The 12984-nt window shown below is 40.2% G+C and overlaps 1 protein-coding gene across 6 annotated transcripts in view; it reads right to left on the bottom strand.

The window, feature by feature from the left end:
- The window catches only part of SSH2 (slingshot protein phosphatase 2), a 240854-nt gene that overhangs the window by 16071 nt on the left and 211799 nt on the right, over positions 1–12984 (bottom strand). For all 6 annotated transcript variants that reach the window (XM_046675521.1, XM_046675523.1, XM_046675525.1 and 3 more), the window contains 3 exons: positions 11142–11188; positions 6369–6515; positions 2983–3183 (listed from right to left, as the gene is read on the bottom strand). In XM_046675521.1, coding sequence (XP_046531477.1) covers positions 2983–3183; positions 6369–6515; positions 11142–11188 — 395 coding nt within the window. The remainder of the gene's footprint in view (positions 1–2982; positions 3184–6368; positions 6516–11141; positions 11189–12984) is intronic.

Below are 12984 nucleotides of genomic sequence, written 5' to 3'. Positions count from 1 at the left end.
CACATGCGTAGTGTTGTTTTCTAGGCAGCCGTGGAGGAAGGAAACAACGAGAATTACATCTGAATAACCCTTCACAGTACATAATGTACATTTATACACACTTTTATTGACAATAACCCTGTGAGGTAGGGCTCTTGATTTTCATTTTATAGATGAGGTCAGGTGAGGATCAGAACTGTATAGTAACTTCTCAAAGCTGCAGCAAGGGGGTGAACCAGGAATGGAAACCAGATCTACTGACTCAAATTCTGTGTTTTGTTCACTCCCGAGGGCTTGCCCCTCCCTCCATGAATCAAGCCCAGGAAGGCAGGATGGAACCGAAAGGGAAGAGGCGGGGTGATTTATGGGTTTATGCTGCCCTTCTTATTCTCATCTAAGATTTTTCTGAAATTCCTTTAACATCTAAGAAAAACCACATATGCTAAAAAAAACCCAACCCAACAGCTTGCAGTAGCCTGGGATTCCAGAATAAATACTGAAATTGGCAGCACACATAGTATCCTTCCTCTCGATGGGTCACGTGAGGACACTGCCTAACATCTGTCGTCATGTGTGTGTCTGGGAATATACAATATTTATGTCTCATCCAACCCCCAGATGCCTCTTTCTTGTGCCAAAAAGAACTGCTTTCCTACCTTCTGATCTAATCTAAAAAATGTCATCAAAACCTGGCCCCAAAGACTTATAAATTCTTTTTAAGTGGAGGAGACTTGAGTATCCTCCCAGCCTTCTCAGAGAACGGCTCAGATGAAATCATGCCAAGTTCTGAGTAAATGGGAGGAGTTTTTTAGTGGAAACCATAATGCTATGCTGTGGCTGCATTTTCACAATACTTCAGGGGTGGGAGGTTGGTCCCTCTGCCTGGATAGGCTGGAAGGCTATTTAACATTTTGTTCAGGGGAAACACAGCCCACATTCAAGAGTCAAGACCAAGTCATGAGACTCACTGGAGTCAAACTCTGGCACTAGCCCCAACTGCTTCTAGGCAGCTGTGCCTTCACTCTAACAAAACCACTACAACATGCCTACATGGAAAAAAACAAAGCAAAATCTAGCATTCCACAGAACTTCAGCACGTGGCATCTCAGGCAACTGATCCTTAAATCCAGTTTAATATCTGAATCTTTTTCCCAAGAGCAGCTGAAGGCGGTTTTCACCACCAAAGGGGTAATAAATAATGTAGTGAAATTAATTACTCATTTTATAACCAATTACTAAATTATTGCTGAAACAGCAAGTTCTTATTGATATAGGAAGATGTTCAGATCTAGTACTGGGTAGACAGAGAAAGACAACTACTGTATGGTATCACTTATATGTGGAATCTAAAAAAGCTGAACTCAGAGAAACAGAGAGTAGAATGGTGGCTACCAGCGGTGGGGGTTGGGAGAAAGGGGGGGATAGTGGTCAAAGGGTAGGAACTTCTAGTTATAAGATTACCAAGTTATGGGGCTCTAATGTACAGCACGGTGATTACAGCTAATAATACTGTATCATATACTTGACTATTGCTAAGAAAGAGCTTAAACGTTCTCACCACAAAAAAGAAATAGTAATTATGTCAAGGGATGGAGGTGTTAGCTAATGCTATGGTGGTAATCAGCTTGCAATATATAAATGTATCAAATCAACACACTGTACATCTTAAATTTACATAATGTTATATGTCGATTATATCTCAATAAAGTTGAGGCGGAAAAAAGGAACAGTGATGGTTAAGTGCAGTGTAAGTGCTCAATAAAGGTTTCTACAGTTGAGAGAGGAAAAAAAACACCTAGTATTGGGTGAAGACGTAGGCTGAAGAGCAGTGTTTGTGAAAAAAAAAAAAAATCCATCAACATATGTGGCAAGAGTAAGACCTGGAGAAATAGGTAAGATAATGTCAACTGCTATCTGCGGGTACTGAATTTTTTTTTTTGAGGAAGATTAGCCCTGAGCTAACATCTGCTGCCAATCCTCCTCTTTTTGCTGAGGAAGACTGGCCCTGAGCTAACATCCGTGCCCATCTTCCTCTAGTTTATATGTGGGACGGCTGCCACAGCGTGGCTTGCCAGGTGGTGCCATGTCCACACCTGGGATCTGAATCGGCGAACCCTGGGCTGCTGAAGTGGAATGTGTGCACTTAACCACTGTGCCCCTGGGCCAGCCCTGTGGGTATTGAATTTATAAATGATATTTCTCTTTGTAATTTTCTGCATTTTTGCAAAGCATATATATAAAATCGAATTAAAGATTTTACAAAAGAACCCAAGGGCCAGCCTGGGGTTCATAGGTTTGGATCCCCGTGCAGACCTACACATTGCTCATCAAACCGTGCTGTGGTGGTGTACCACATGCAAAATAGAGGAAGACTGGCAATGGATGTTAGCTCAGGGCAATCTTCCTCACACACACACACACACACACACACACACACGAAAACAAGAGAGCTGTTTCTGGGAAGTACTTCATACCTCAAAGGGGTTATACATATCCCAATTCTGCTGATTTGTCACATGACCAAAATCACTGGAGGGGGATCAGTGAAACCAAGCACTGAAAAAAATAATGCCCAAAGCAGTAGCAGCTACTTTTCTTTCTTTCTTTCTTTCTTTTTTTTTTTTAAAAAAAAGAATGGGCCAAAAACTCTCTAAAAATTTCAGCTACACCTAGCATTACCTTGGGAGCAATCAGTATCCATTTTGATAAGGCAACCACATCTGGCCTGAGAAGATGTTTGGAAGTGTTTATGAAAATCTGCACCTAGTTAAGAACGGAAATAAGGGAATAGTATTTCCACCCTTTGGTTTAAATGCCTAATCCTTCATGCTAATCTTAAATGCTTGCACTTGTTTTTTACAAACTGGATTGAAAGAGATTTCAACTTTCAAAATGTATCATACATCCAAATTAGGCTGAGAACTAGCTGCAGAGAAGGACATTTCACCTTGTCCTAGGGAGCATAAAGGAGGGAAAATCTGAGAAAGTCACATAATGATTCACCTTGCCAGCAAGATCCCCTGGTACTCTTCCAGTTGTCTCATGAAGCTGGGGTTTGGCTTGGTCACTGTTCGTCTTTCCTTTACGTAGTCATAGGCTCGGTCCAGATTCCAGCCATATTCCTTCATTGCATAGGCAATCACAGTGGAGGCTGAGCGACTCACCCCCATTTTGCAGTGCACAAGGCATTTAGATCCGTGTTTCCTAGTTTGGGGGATCGAAGTGAGGAGGAAAACACAACAGTGAGTACACTTTAAAAGCTGGGTTCTAAGTGTTTCCAAGTCTCCTGCCCTGCCCTTCCACTTTCTTGCTACACAATCCACCCTTAGTACACTTGCCTACATCTACAATCATATATGCGGGAGGGGGTGCAATTCTAGTGTACTCAAATAATATTCAATGTTAATATTAAGCTTTCTTATTCATTCAGTGAATATTTACCAGGCATTTTCCATGTGTAAGACAATGTGCAAGGTATCGGATGCAAAGATAAGTAACAATTTTTCCCTAAAGGGTAGGATTCAGTGGGAGGAGCAGCCAATTAAGATTCAAAATGGTAATCGTGATGACAGTTGGCCACAGGGCGTGGAGGGAGAATTTTCAATTTAGAGACTGGACCTCATTTTGCATGTGGTTGGAGGCCAGTCCACTCACAGCCCCAGGGGCATGTTTCACGGCTGGCATGCTCTTGAGTTACAGGTGTGGCAGTGATTCATCTAATTTATCCAAATATTCTGGGCTGCTTCCAGTTCAAGTTGCAGTAAGGGTTCTGTCCCTGGAGGAAAGCACAAACCAAATAAAACTAACTCTTCTTTACTCAGATGTAGGGCTGGATATTACTTTTCACAACACCACCACCTGTGTTCTGTCTAGGGACTGGCTATACGATCCATGGAGCTGAATGGAATCAGGTGATGCACCATGTGGCTTTCTCAGTGACGACAGTGGAATGAATAACTACCAGTAGTATTTTTTTTTCAATGGAGTGGAAGAAAGAGGAAACAAAGTTAGCATAAACTGACACTAAAAAACAAAACAAACCCCTCAATCTTAACACGAAAAAGCTTATTACTTTGAATATGACATTACTCAGTTATACCAATTCTGCTAACAACACAGTGTCTGGCACAGAGTAAGTCTTCACATATTTGCTAAATGTATGAATAAACTTATTGAACTGCTGATTAGATCCGTCAGTTCTAAGTAGGAACATTTTAAAGTCTGGAAAAAAGAACAGTTACTCTTATCACTAGTGTATATGGGCTGGAATCCTTCCAAAGTGGCTATTCCAATAAATAAAAAAATGCACGTCAGCCTAACAAGAGAGATCTATTCATTCACTCACTCACTGTATTACAGTAGACAAGCTTCTCGCCAGAAGCTTATAATCCTTCTGCTGGGGACGGAGATACATGAAAGAGTTAAGTACCAGTCCAAGAAGGCATGAGGGTAAGTGCCAAAATGAGTGAGCTAGATAAGCTACAGGAATGCAGAGACTGGTCTGGAATAATCGAAACAGTCTCAAAAGGAAGGTAAGATTAACCTCCTACGTGTCACTTAGATGCAAAATTTTCCTGTCCTAAGGTTGGTGCGGTGTGTGTCTCTGTGTGCTTAGCTTATCCCAAACTACTAGGAAATACTTGTTTTGCTTATGGCACAATAGGGTTTTCATTTAAACAATGCACAGTGACTCAGATGGAACTTCAGACATGTGCTCTTTATTTTCCCATCAAGCTCTGACAACAAGAATGTGTTAAATTTCAGGTCTATGCCTGCAGGCACGGAAGGTGCTCAAACTTGGAAAATCCTAAGAAAAATCCAATTATGAAATCCACTCCCATGAAAATAGTTCTTCATTTTGAACTGGGCTTTTTCAGTGGATGGCTTCTAACTCAGGTTCTGAAGGATCTGAAGTCAGTTGTCACCTAACCCAATTTTACCTTTCAGGTTCAGTTCTCCTTTCTCCCCCTGGCACCCAGTGCTGGATTCTCCAGATTAAGCCTGGCATCACATTAGGAATTCTAAACCCTCTCATTTGTAGGTAGGGTCTGGAATTCAAGGCCCTGATTAGGGTGAAACACATGAGGTGCCCACATTTAAGGAGGCCCTCACTTTCACATGCTGACCTACACTTACAGGAGCCTCAGAGTGAGTGCCTGCTTAGATGTAACCTGGGCGCCTCATGAACGTCACCCTAATCCTGGCCTGCTGGGACTGGGGCCTTAGCTTGAACTCTAGCCACTTTAGCTGTGACCCTGACAACTTGTTTATTCCTTTCCTTAAGGAACTAGACTATTCCTAAATACCTGATGGACTCTGAAATGAGATACGATCTTAGATTCAAGTCTGATCTTCACCACTTGTTACTTAACCTCTCTGAACCTTATCTCCACAGTCTTTCCTCAACTGTACAGAAGGATGACAGTATACGCCTCTCTGGGTTTTGGAAAATACGACACGACAGAATCCATGTAAAGTACCTGGCACATAGTAAGCATGCCATGAATGATATTATTATTGGGAATAATTTAATAATAGGCCTCAAGAATATAAAATACTCTTTCAGGTGCTGGCTAGAGACTGAAAGAATGGGCTCAAAGTTAGGCTATGGGGATTCAGGGTAACTAAGAGAAAGACTTCCTGACCATGAAGCTCTGTGAGAGAGGTGTGGAATCATACTCGAAGGAGGATTTTTAAAAACAGAAGTGCCAGGAACTATTTGAATGTGGTCCCACGGAAAGGGGAGCGTGGTCAACATGCTCATATGGTTCCTTCTATTGATGGAATAAATAGGATTGGCAAGGAAAGTCCTAGGGACTTAAAAAAATCACTGTTGACATTTTAATACTAACCACTAAATTAATACTATTAAATAGTTTCACTAAAAGGACCAATTAATTTAAGGAATACATCAACGTACGGGCTAGAGAAAAATTTCACTGAAAGTCAAGTAAAACAATGTGAAAAGATTTCCAAAGCTCACTGTGTCTCTCCTTGTCTTCAGAGAGGAGGACCCAGTACTCCAGCTATCTGGAATAATTCTACTATATAACTTTTAAACGTCATTGGCAATTTAAGCATTTCATTCAGAATTTCTTCCCTCTTTCATTTCTATTTCTTTTGTTGCAGCTTAAGTTTATTTTCTCTTATCTTGTGCTCAATGGAAATAGCCAACATGAGGTCATCTTCTTTCAGTGGCTTCATCTACTTAAAGGAAAAGTATTGTCACTAGTCATCTTTCCCCTAGGATTAAGAAATCTCAGTCTCCTTTTTTCTTTACTTCCTTTTTCCTGAGTACCATCAGTAAGTTATCTACAGCTTTCAGGCCCCAGCCATGTGTGGTGTGCAAGGAACAGGAGTCAGAATATGTATGAGGGACCATTACTCACTTTGCTTTAGAGATGAATTTGTAAGTGTCATTCCAGTAAGCCAGGAGATCTGTTGCCTCTTCATCATATACCCGGATGTTATGATACTCAAAGACTCCTGGGAAGAAGTTATCTATCTCTCGAGTGACATTCAAGATATACCGCACCCTGTAAGGAAACCAAGGGAAAATACAGGCTCTACTACTCAGGATAAATCCAATTCTCAGCACTGTTTCCTTATTTAAAACTTGTTTACTCCCTAGGCTGAAATTAAATATTAAAATACTGAAGAAAGCTAAAAAACTAAGAGGCTAGATTTATTCAGTACAGAAACTATATAACAGGGTCCTGGGCATACTTGGGCAACAGGAAGTTAATGAGAGAAAAGCCGTCCACCAAGTGCAACATCTCAATTCCATTTTCAGTGCATGGATGGTTACACAACCTCATCTTTGCCAGTTTTTTGAAAATACGCCTTGTATTTTCCTGCAAAGAATCAATCTGAGGCCCATAATCTGACAATTTCTCTTCAGTCACTAAAATTATCAGCAACATAATTTATTCTTTGGAAGTCATGTGTATTAAATCAGACTCTTAGCATGTACCTTGATGGAAGAAAAAAAGAAAAACAGAAAAGGGAAAAATTTCCTCCTATCTTTCCAAATGCCAGATTGTCAGATTTTGTTCTATTACTCTCTCTAAACTACATGAAAGGCAAATGAGGCCAGGGCTCAGAAGGTCAGAGGAACATTGGACTTAAAACTTTCTTAACGCTCTAGGCTGCATTCCTGGCTGCTATGGCAGCAGATGTGTCTGAGAGTTTTCCCTGTACTGAGATGGTTGCTGAAAGGGCTTTCTGTATCAAAAAGTTATTCTGCTCTCTCTCTCACTGAGCAATGTTAATAAACACTTGGGCTTAATTTGCAAAGGGTTATCTTTTCCTCAATGCTGTGTGAACTTAGACATCACTGGGATTTCTTCCAACAACACGAGAGACTCACGCATTTCTCTCTGCAGAAGCTGCTTCCTTCTCAGAATCACATGTGAAGTTCTACAAACCCAATCTCTAAAGACAGAGAAATGACTACAGAAATGAAGAGCCATAGCTAAACAATTCTGTGGTTAAGGTCAAAAGACTAAAATTTTTCTGGGAGATGATTTGAATCTGTTTTAACTCAGCATCAAAGTCCATTACTAGAAAGGATTTTTTCTTTTTAATTTAAAAAGCAAGCACATGCAACTAACAGTGTAGCAGTTCCCCAAAAGGTTAAACATAGAGTTACCATATGACCCAGAAATTGCTCTCCTAGGTATGAACCCAAGAGAAATGAAAGCATAAATCCACCCAAAAATTTGTAAATGAATGGTCACAGAAGTATTCATAATAGTAAAAAAAAGTGGAAATAAACTAAACGTCCATCAGCTGACAAATGGATAAATAAAATGTGGTACACACCCATATAATGGAATATTATTTGGCAATAAAAAATGAAGTACTAATACATGCTACAACATTGATACACTTTGAAAATAATGGTAAATGAAAGAAACCACTCCTAAAAGACCACATATTGTATGATTCCATTTAAATGAAATGTCCAGAATAGGCAAATCTATAGTGACAGAAAGAAAATTAGTAGCTTCTAGAGGCTGGGGGGAAGAAGGGAAATGGGAGTGACTGCTGAAGGGTACAGGCTTTTGTTTTGGGTTTAAAAAATGTTCTGGGGCTGGCCCCGTGGCCGAGTGGTTAAGTTCGCGCGCTCCGCTACAGATGGCCCAGTGTTTCGTTGGTTCGAATCCTGGGCGTGAACATAGCACTGCTCATCAAACCACGCTGAGGCAGCGTCCCACATGCCACAACTAGAAGGACCCACAACTAAGCATATACAACTATGTACCGGGGGGCCTTGGGGAGAAAAAGGAAAAAAATAAAATCTTTAAAAAAAAAAATGTTCTAAGTCGACTGTTGTACAACTCTGTGAATATACTAAAAACAACCAAAGTGTACATTTTAAATGGGTGAATTGTATGTGAATTTTATCTCAATAAAACTGTTTCAAAGAAAAGGTAAGCACACTTCTCATTTTATTTAAAATAAAAATGAACAACCTCACTCCTCCAACCCCTTCTTCAGTAATTGATTACGGCAGGACAGGGCTTCTCAATCCTTTTCATTACAGAACTCTAGGCAGCTACTACCAATTAGAATTGGTACTTTCTGAAATTTCTTTGCTATCTCAATATGGAGTAGCACTTTCTTTGGGTTTCTGAAGTTAGCAGATTGGGTGAAAATGGCCTTATTGTCAAAATTGCTCTTGAAAATCCCTTAAATCATCCACAGGGGGCAGTACACATGATTTGTGTACAGATTCCTGAACTGTAATTCTTTATCCATTAAAGTTTAAGAAGGAGTGAATTTAAAAAACCAGAGTTACAAAGATGTCTGAGAATCCAACTATACTGTTTTTTAAGACAGATATATCTGTGTTTTATAATTTAGCCTTATAAGTAGTAAATGAAACGAATAGCTCTCATCTCCCGTCAAAAGTCAAAGTGTATGTATGCATGATGTGATTCCAATGCATTTGGCAAGCACTGCTATATCAAATCTCAGATTTCATATTAAACACTGTATCTAGGTGTTAGTTTCCCACAAGTCAGTCTGTCAATTTTTCTACCATTCCTTCACATTTACTGAGCACCATTCTTGATATAAAGCTCTGAGCTGGGAAGATGTATGTTTCACACAAAAGTAAGATACAGTCTCCGCTTTCAAGAACTCTAGATTCAATCCTTATCTATTTAAATTTTCCAACTTCTATTTACTTCCATATCTTAAATTAAGTAACCAGATTTCCCCTCCTGGAATTCTTTGTATAATCATTTGGCTTCAGTCCTGATCCAAGTTCATTTTAGCAATTATGACATACCTTTCTTCTGGGGGAAACAAAGGGAGTATGCATCGAATCATGTTACAGATAACCAGAAGGCTGACTGGTAGCTGAGAAAACAGGCAGCCAGAAGCCAGCCAGGCAGCCACCATTACCTCTGTGTCTCAGCAGGTCTTATCCCTGCTCACAATGAAGAGTTAGCATGGCCAATTTCCAGATGTGATTTTCTCTTATTGGGATGATTTGACCTCCTAAGGCCAAGTTCAATGAAAAATTTAGGCATTAGCTAAGAAGTAAAAAGGGAAGAATGGCAGCTTTTTGCTTGCTGAATGTTCACTGTGGTCTCAACTCAATAACTATGCTACTTGGGGGTACCTTTCTTTTTTTTTTTTAAAGATTTTATTTTTTTTTTTCCTTTTTCTCCCCAAAGCCCCCCAGTACATAGTTGTATATTCTTCATTGTAGGTCCTTCTAGTTGTGGCATGTGGGAGGCCGCCTCAGCGTGGTTTGATGAGCAGTGCCATGTCTGCGCCGAGGATTCGAACCAACGAAACACTGGGCCGCCTGCAGCAGAGCGTGCGAACTTAACCACTCGGCCACGGGGCCAGCCCCAGGGGGCACATTTCTTAATACAAGGTAGGTCTTCTTGTTCAATTTCAGAGGCTTGTCCATTTTACATTTATAACTTAACTTAGTCCTCAAGCACCTTACTATAAAAGGATAGGGACTGAGTCTTATTTATCTTTGGATCCCTGGCACCTAGTATTATGCTGGCCCACAGAAGATGCTTGATAAATGTTGAATGAACAGCTCTGTGAACCCAACAGATGCAGTTTTGTGTACTCTTACATAAAAATAGGAACCAAAGGCAAAACTATGGAGACAGTGAAAAGATCAGTGGTGCCAGGGGTTGGGGTTGGCGCTGGGGAGATATATGGGTGGAGCACAGAGGATTTTTAGGGCAGCAAAAATACTCTGTGTGATACCATAATGATGGATACATGTCATTATGCATTTGTCCAAAGTCATAGAACGCACAACACCAAGAGTGAACTGTAACGCAAACTATGGACTTTGGGTGATTATGTGTTGTCAATGTAGGTTCATCAGTTGTACCAAATGTGCCACTCTGATGGGGATGTTGATAATGAGGGAAGCTGTCCATGTGTAGGGGCAGGGGTATATGGAAATCTCTGTACCTTCCCCTCCATTTAGCTGTGAACTTTAAACTGCTCTAAAAAAAACCCCAGAGTTAAAAACAAACAAACAAACAAACAAAAGGAACCACTAAGTGTATTTGGTTTGAAACTGCATGAAAGGCTTGCACATTTGTTTTTGAAAGCCTTTCCACTGACACAGTTGATCTTTCTCGGGAGGTGGGGGGATGAAACAGTGGGAGACCAGCCCTTTTAATTTTTATTAGATTCCACCTGATTAGAATTAACTGGAAGCAACTCTTAAGCTTAAGATTACTCATCGAGGGGTGGCCTGGTGGTGTAGCGGTTAAGTTCGCATGCACCGTTTCAGCAGCCTGGGGTTCGCCGGTTCGGATCCTGGGTGCAGACCTACGTGCCACTCATCAAGCCATGCTGTGGTGGCATCCCACATAGAAGAACAATAAGGACTTATAACTAGGATATGCAACCATGTACTGGGGCTTTGGGGAGGGGGGAAAAAAAGAGGAAGATTGGCAAAAGATGTTCACTCAGGGTCAATCTTCCTCACCAAAAAAAAAGCATACTGTAAGGAAATAAAAAGCCAGCTTAATGGAAGTTGGGTGGCAGGCTTATGGGTTAAAAAAAAAAAAAAAGATTACTCATTGATAGCTCTCTGACTGGAAAATATAAAGATTAAACAGTGATTTCTGTCACATGGTGTGTCAGCAATTGCTCTGTGTGCTTACCCTCGGTTCTGTAAATCCTCTAAGTTAGAGGCATTCCATTCCGAGCCCTGTGGAACCAAAAAGACAAGGTTAGGAGAGTATTGGCAAATTGACCAAATACAATATGTGAAAAGGAGACCTGTGAGGGAAGCAGCAGAGTTTCTAAAAAGAAGGCCAGGAACATCTACGGAGTTTCCTTTCTATGTACCACAGACTTCGTATGTTATCACACTGAGTTTTCACAAATGATAGAGTAAGAAAGTTATCTTCATTTTTACAGATAAAACCAACCCTGATAGAATTCAAATAATTTTTGCTCAAGATCACATTGCTGGAGAGGTGTCTTTGACCATCCTTTAATCTGAGTTAAATGTTGCCTGTTATTCTTGCTTATAGCACAGCAGTTCCCCCCATATCTGCGGTTTCTTTCTAGTTTCAGCTACTGGTGGTCAACTGCAGTCTGAAAATATTAGATGGGAAATTCCAGAAATAATTCATAAGTTTTAAATTGTGTGCTGTTCTGAGTGGTGCGATGAAATCTTGTGCCCTCCTGTCCAGCACGTGAACCATCCCTCTGTCCAGCGTATCCATGCTGTTTAGGCTACCTGCCATTAGTTACTTACTAGCCCTCTTGGTTATCAGATCGACTGTGCGGTTCCGCAGTGCTTATGTTCAAGTAACCCTTATTTTACTTAATAATGGCCCCAGAAGTGCCAAAGTAGTGAGGTTGGCAATCCAGATACGCCAAAGGGAAGCTGTAAAGTGCTTCCTTTATGTGAAAAGGTGAAAGTTCTCAACTTAATAAGGAAAGAAAAAAATTGCATGCTGAGGTTGCTAAGATCTACAGTTAAGAACAAATCTAACTGTGAAATTGTGAAGAAGGAAAAAGAAATTTGTGCTGGTTTTGCTGCCGCACCTCAAATATGTATGTATAGGAAAAAACACAGTATATAAAGGGTTCACACTATCTGTGGTTTCAGGCATCCACTGGGGGTCTTGGAATGTATCCCTCATGGATTAGGGGAGCCTGTACTCTGATTTTTTTCAATAGCATGTCTCACAATTTTTATTTGAATATTTATTCATGTACTTATTTACGACCTCTTTCCTCTACTATAATAGAAGTTTCTTGAGGACAGGAACCAGGTCTCTTGTTCCCTATGGAAACCCCTGCACAATGCCTGGCAGCTGGCAGGTATTCAACATTTGTTGAATGAACAAAGTGGCATTATTATGAATACCTAGATTTCATTTTAAAACCCACATTCTTTCTAGCGTATTACGATGCACCTAGGGAGTTGGGGAGGGGAGTAGGGTGTGTGTGTGTGTAGTGGGAGAGAGTGAAATAGTAGCTTCTGTCAAACAAATTAGGGAAACATCACACACACAAGTTTTAAAAAGGGGAGTTCTGCAGATTATCCGGAAGATACATCAGATACATTGTTAATATTTTGCCACACTTGTTTTCTCTTTTTTCTTTCTTTCAACATAAATCAAACTTTTTTCCCCTGAACCTTCTGAAAGTAATTTGAACATAATAACACTTTAATACTTGATCATGTATTGTTTAAGAACAAGAACATTCTCCTACATAATTCTATTTTTACAACCAAGAAGGATAACATTAATATAATACATGATCCATATTTGCATTTCAAAAATTGTCCTCAAAATGTCCTTTATATTGACTCAATCAAGGATCATATTCTGCATTTACTCGCCATGTCTCTATCTCCTTTAATCTAGAACAGTCTACCCCTGCCTTTATTTATTTCGTCTTTCACAATACTGACATTTTTGCAGACTGCAGGTCTGTAATCTTGGAAAACTCCCCACAATCTGGATTTGTCTGATTGTTTCCTGA

The sequence above is a fragment of the Equus quagga genome, chromosome 11, assembly GCF_021613505.1.
Source record: "Equus quagga isolate Etosha38 chromosome 11, UCLA_HA_Equagga_1.0, whole genome shotgun sequence".
NCBI classification, from domain to species: Eukaryota; Metazoa; Chordata; class Mammalia; order Perissodactyla; family Equidae; genus Equus; species Equus quagga.
The sequence above is the reverse complement of the archived record's forward strand: the minus strand, read 5'-3'. Positions and strand labels throughout refer to the sequence as shown.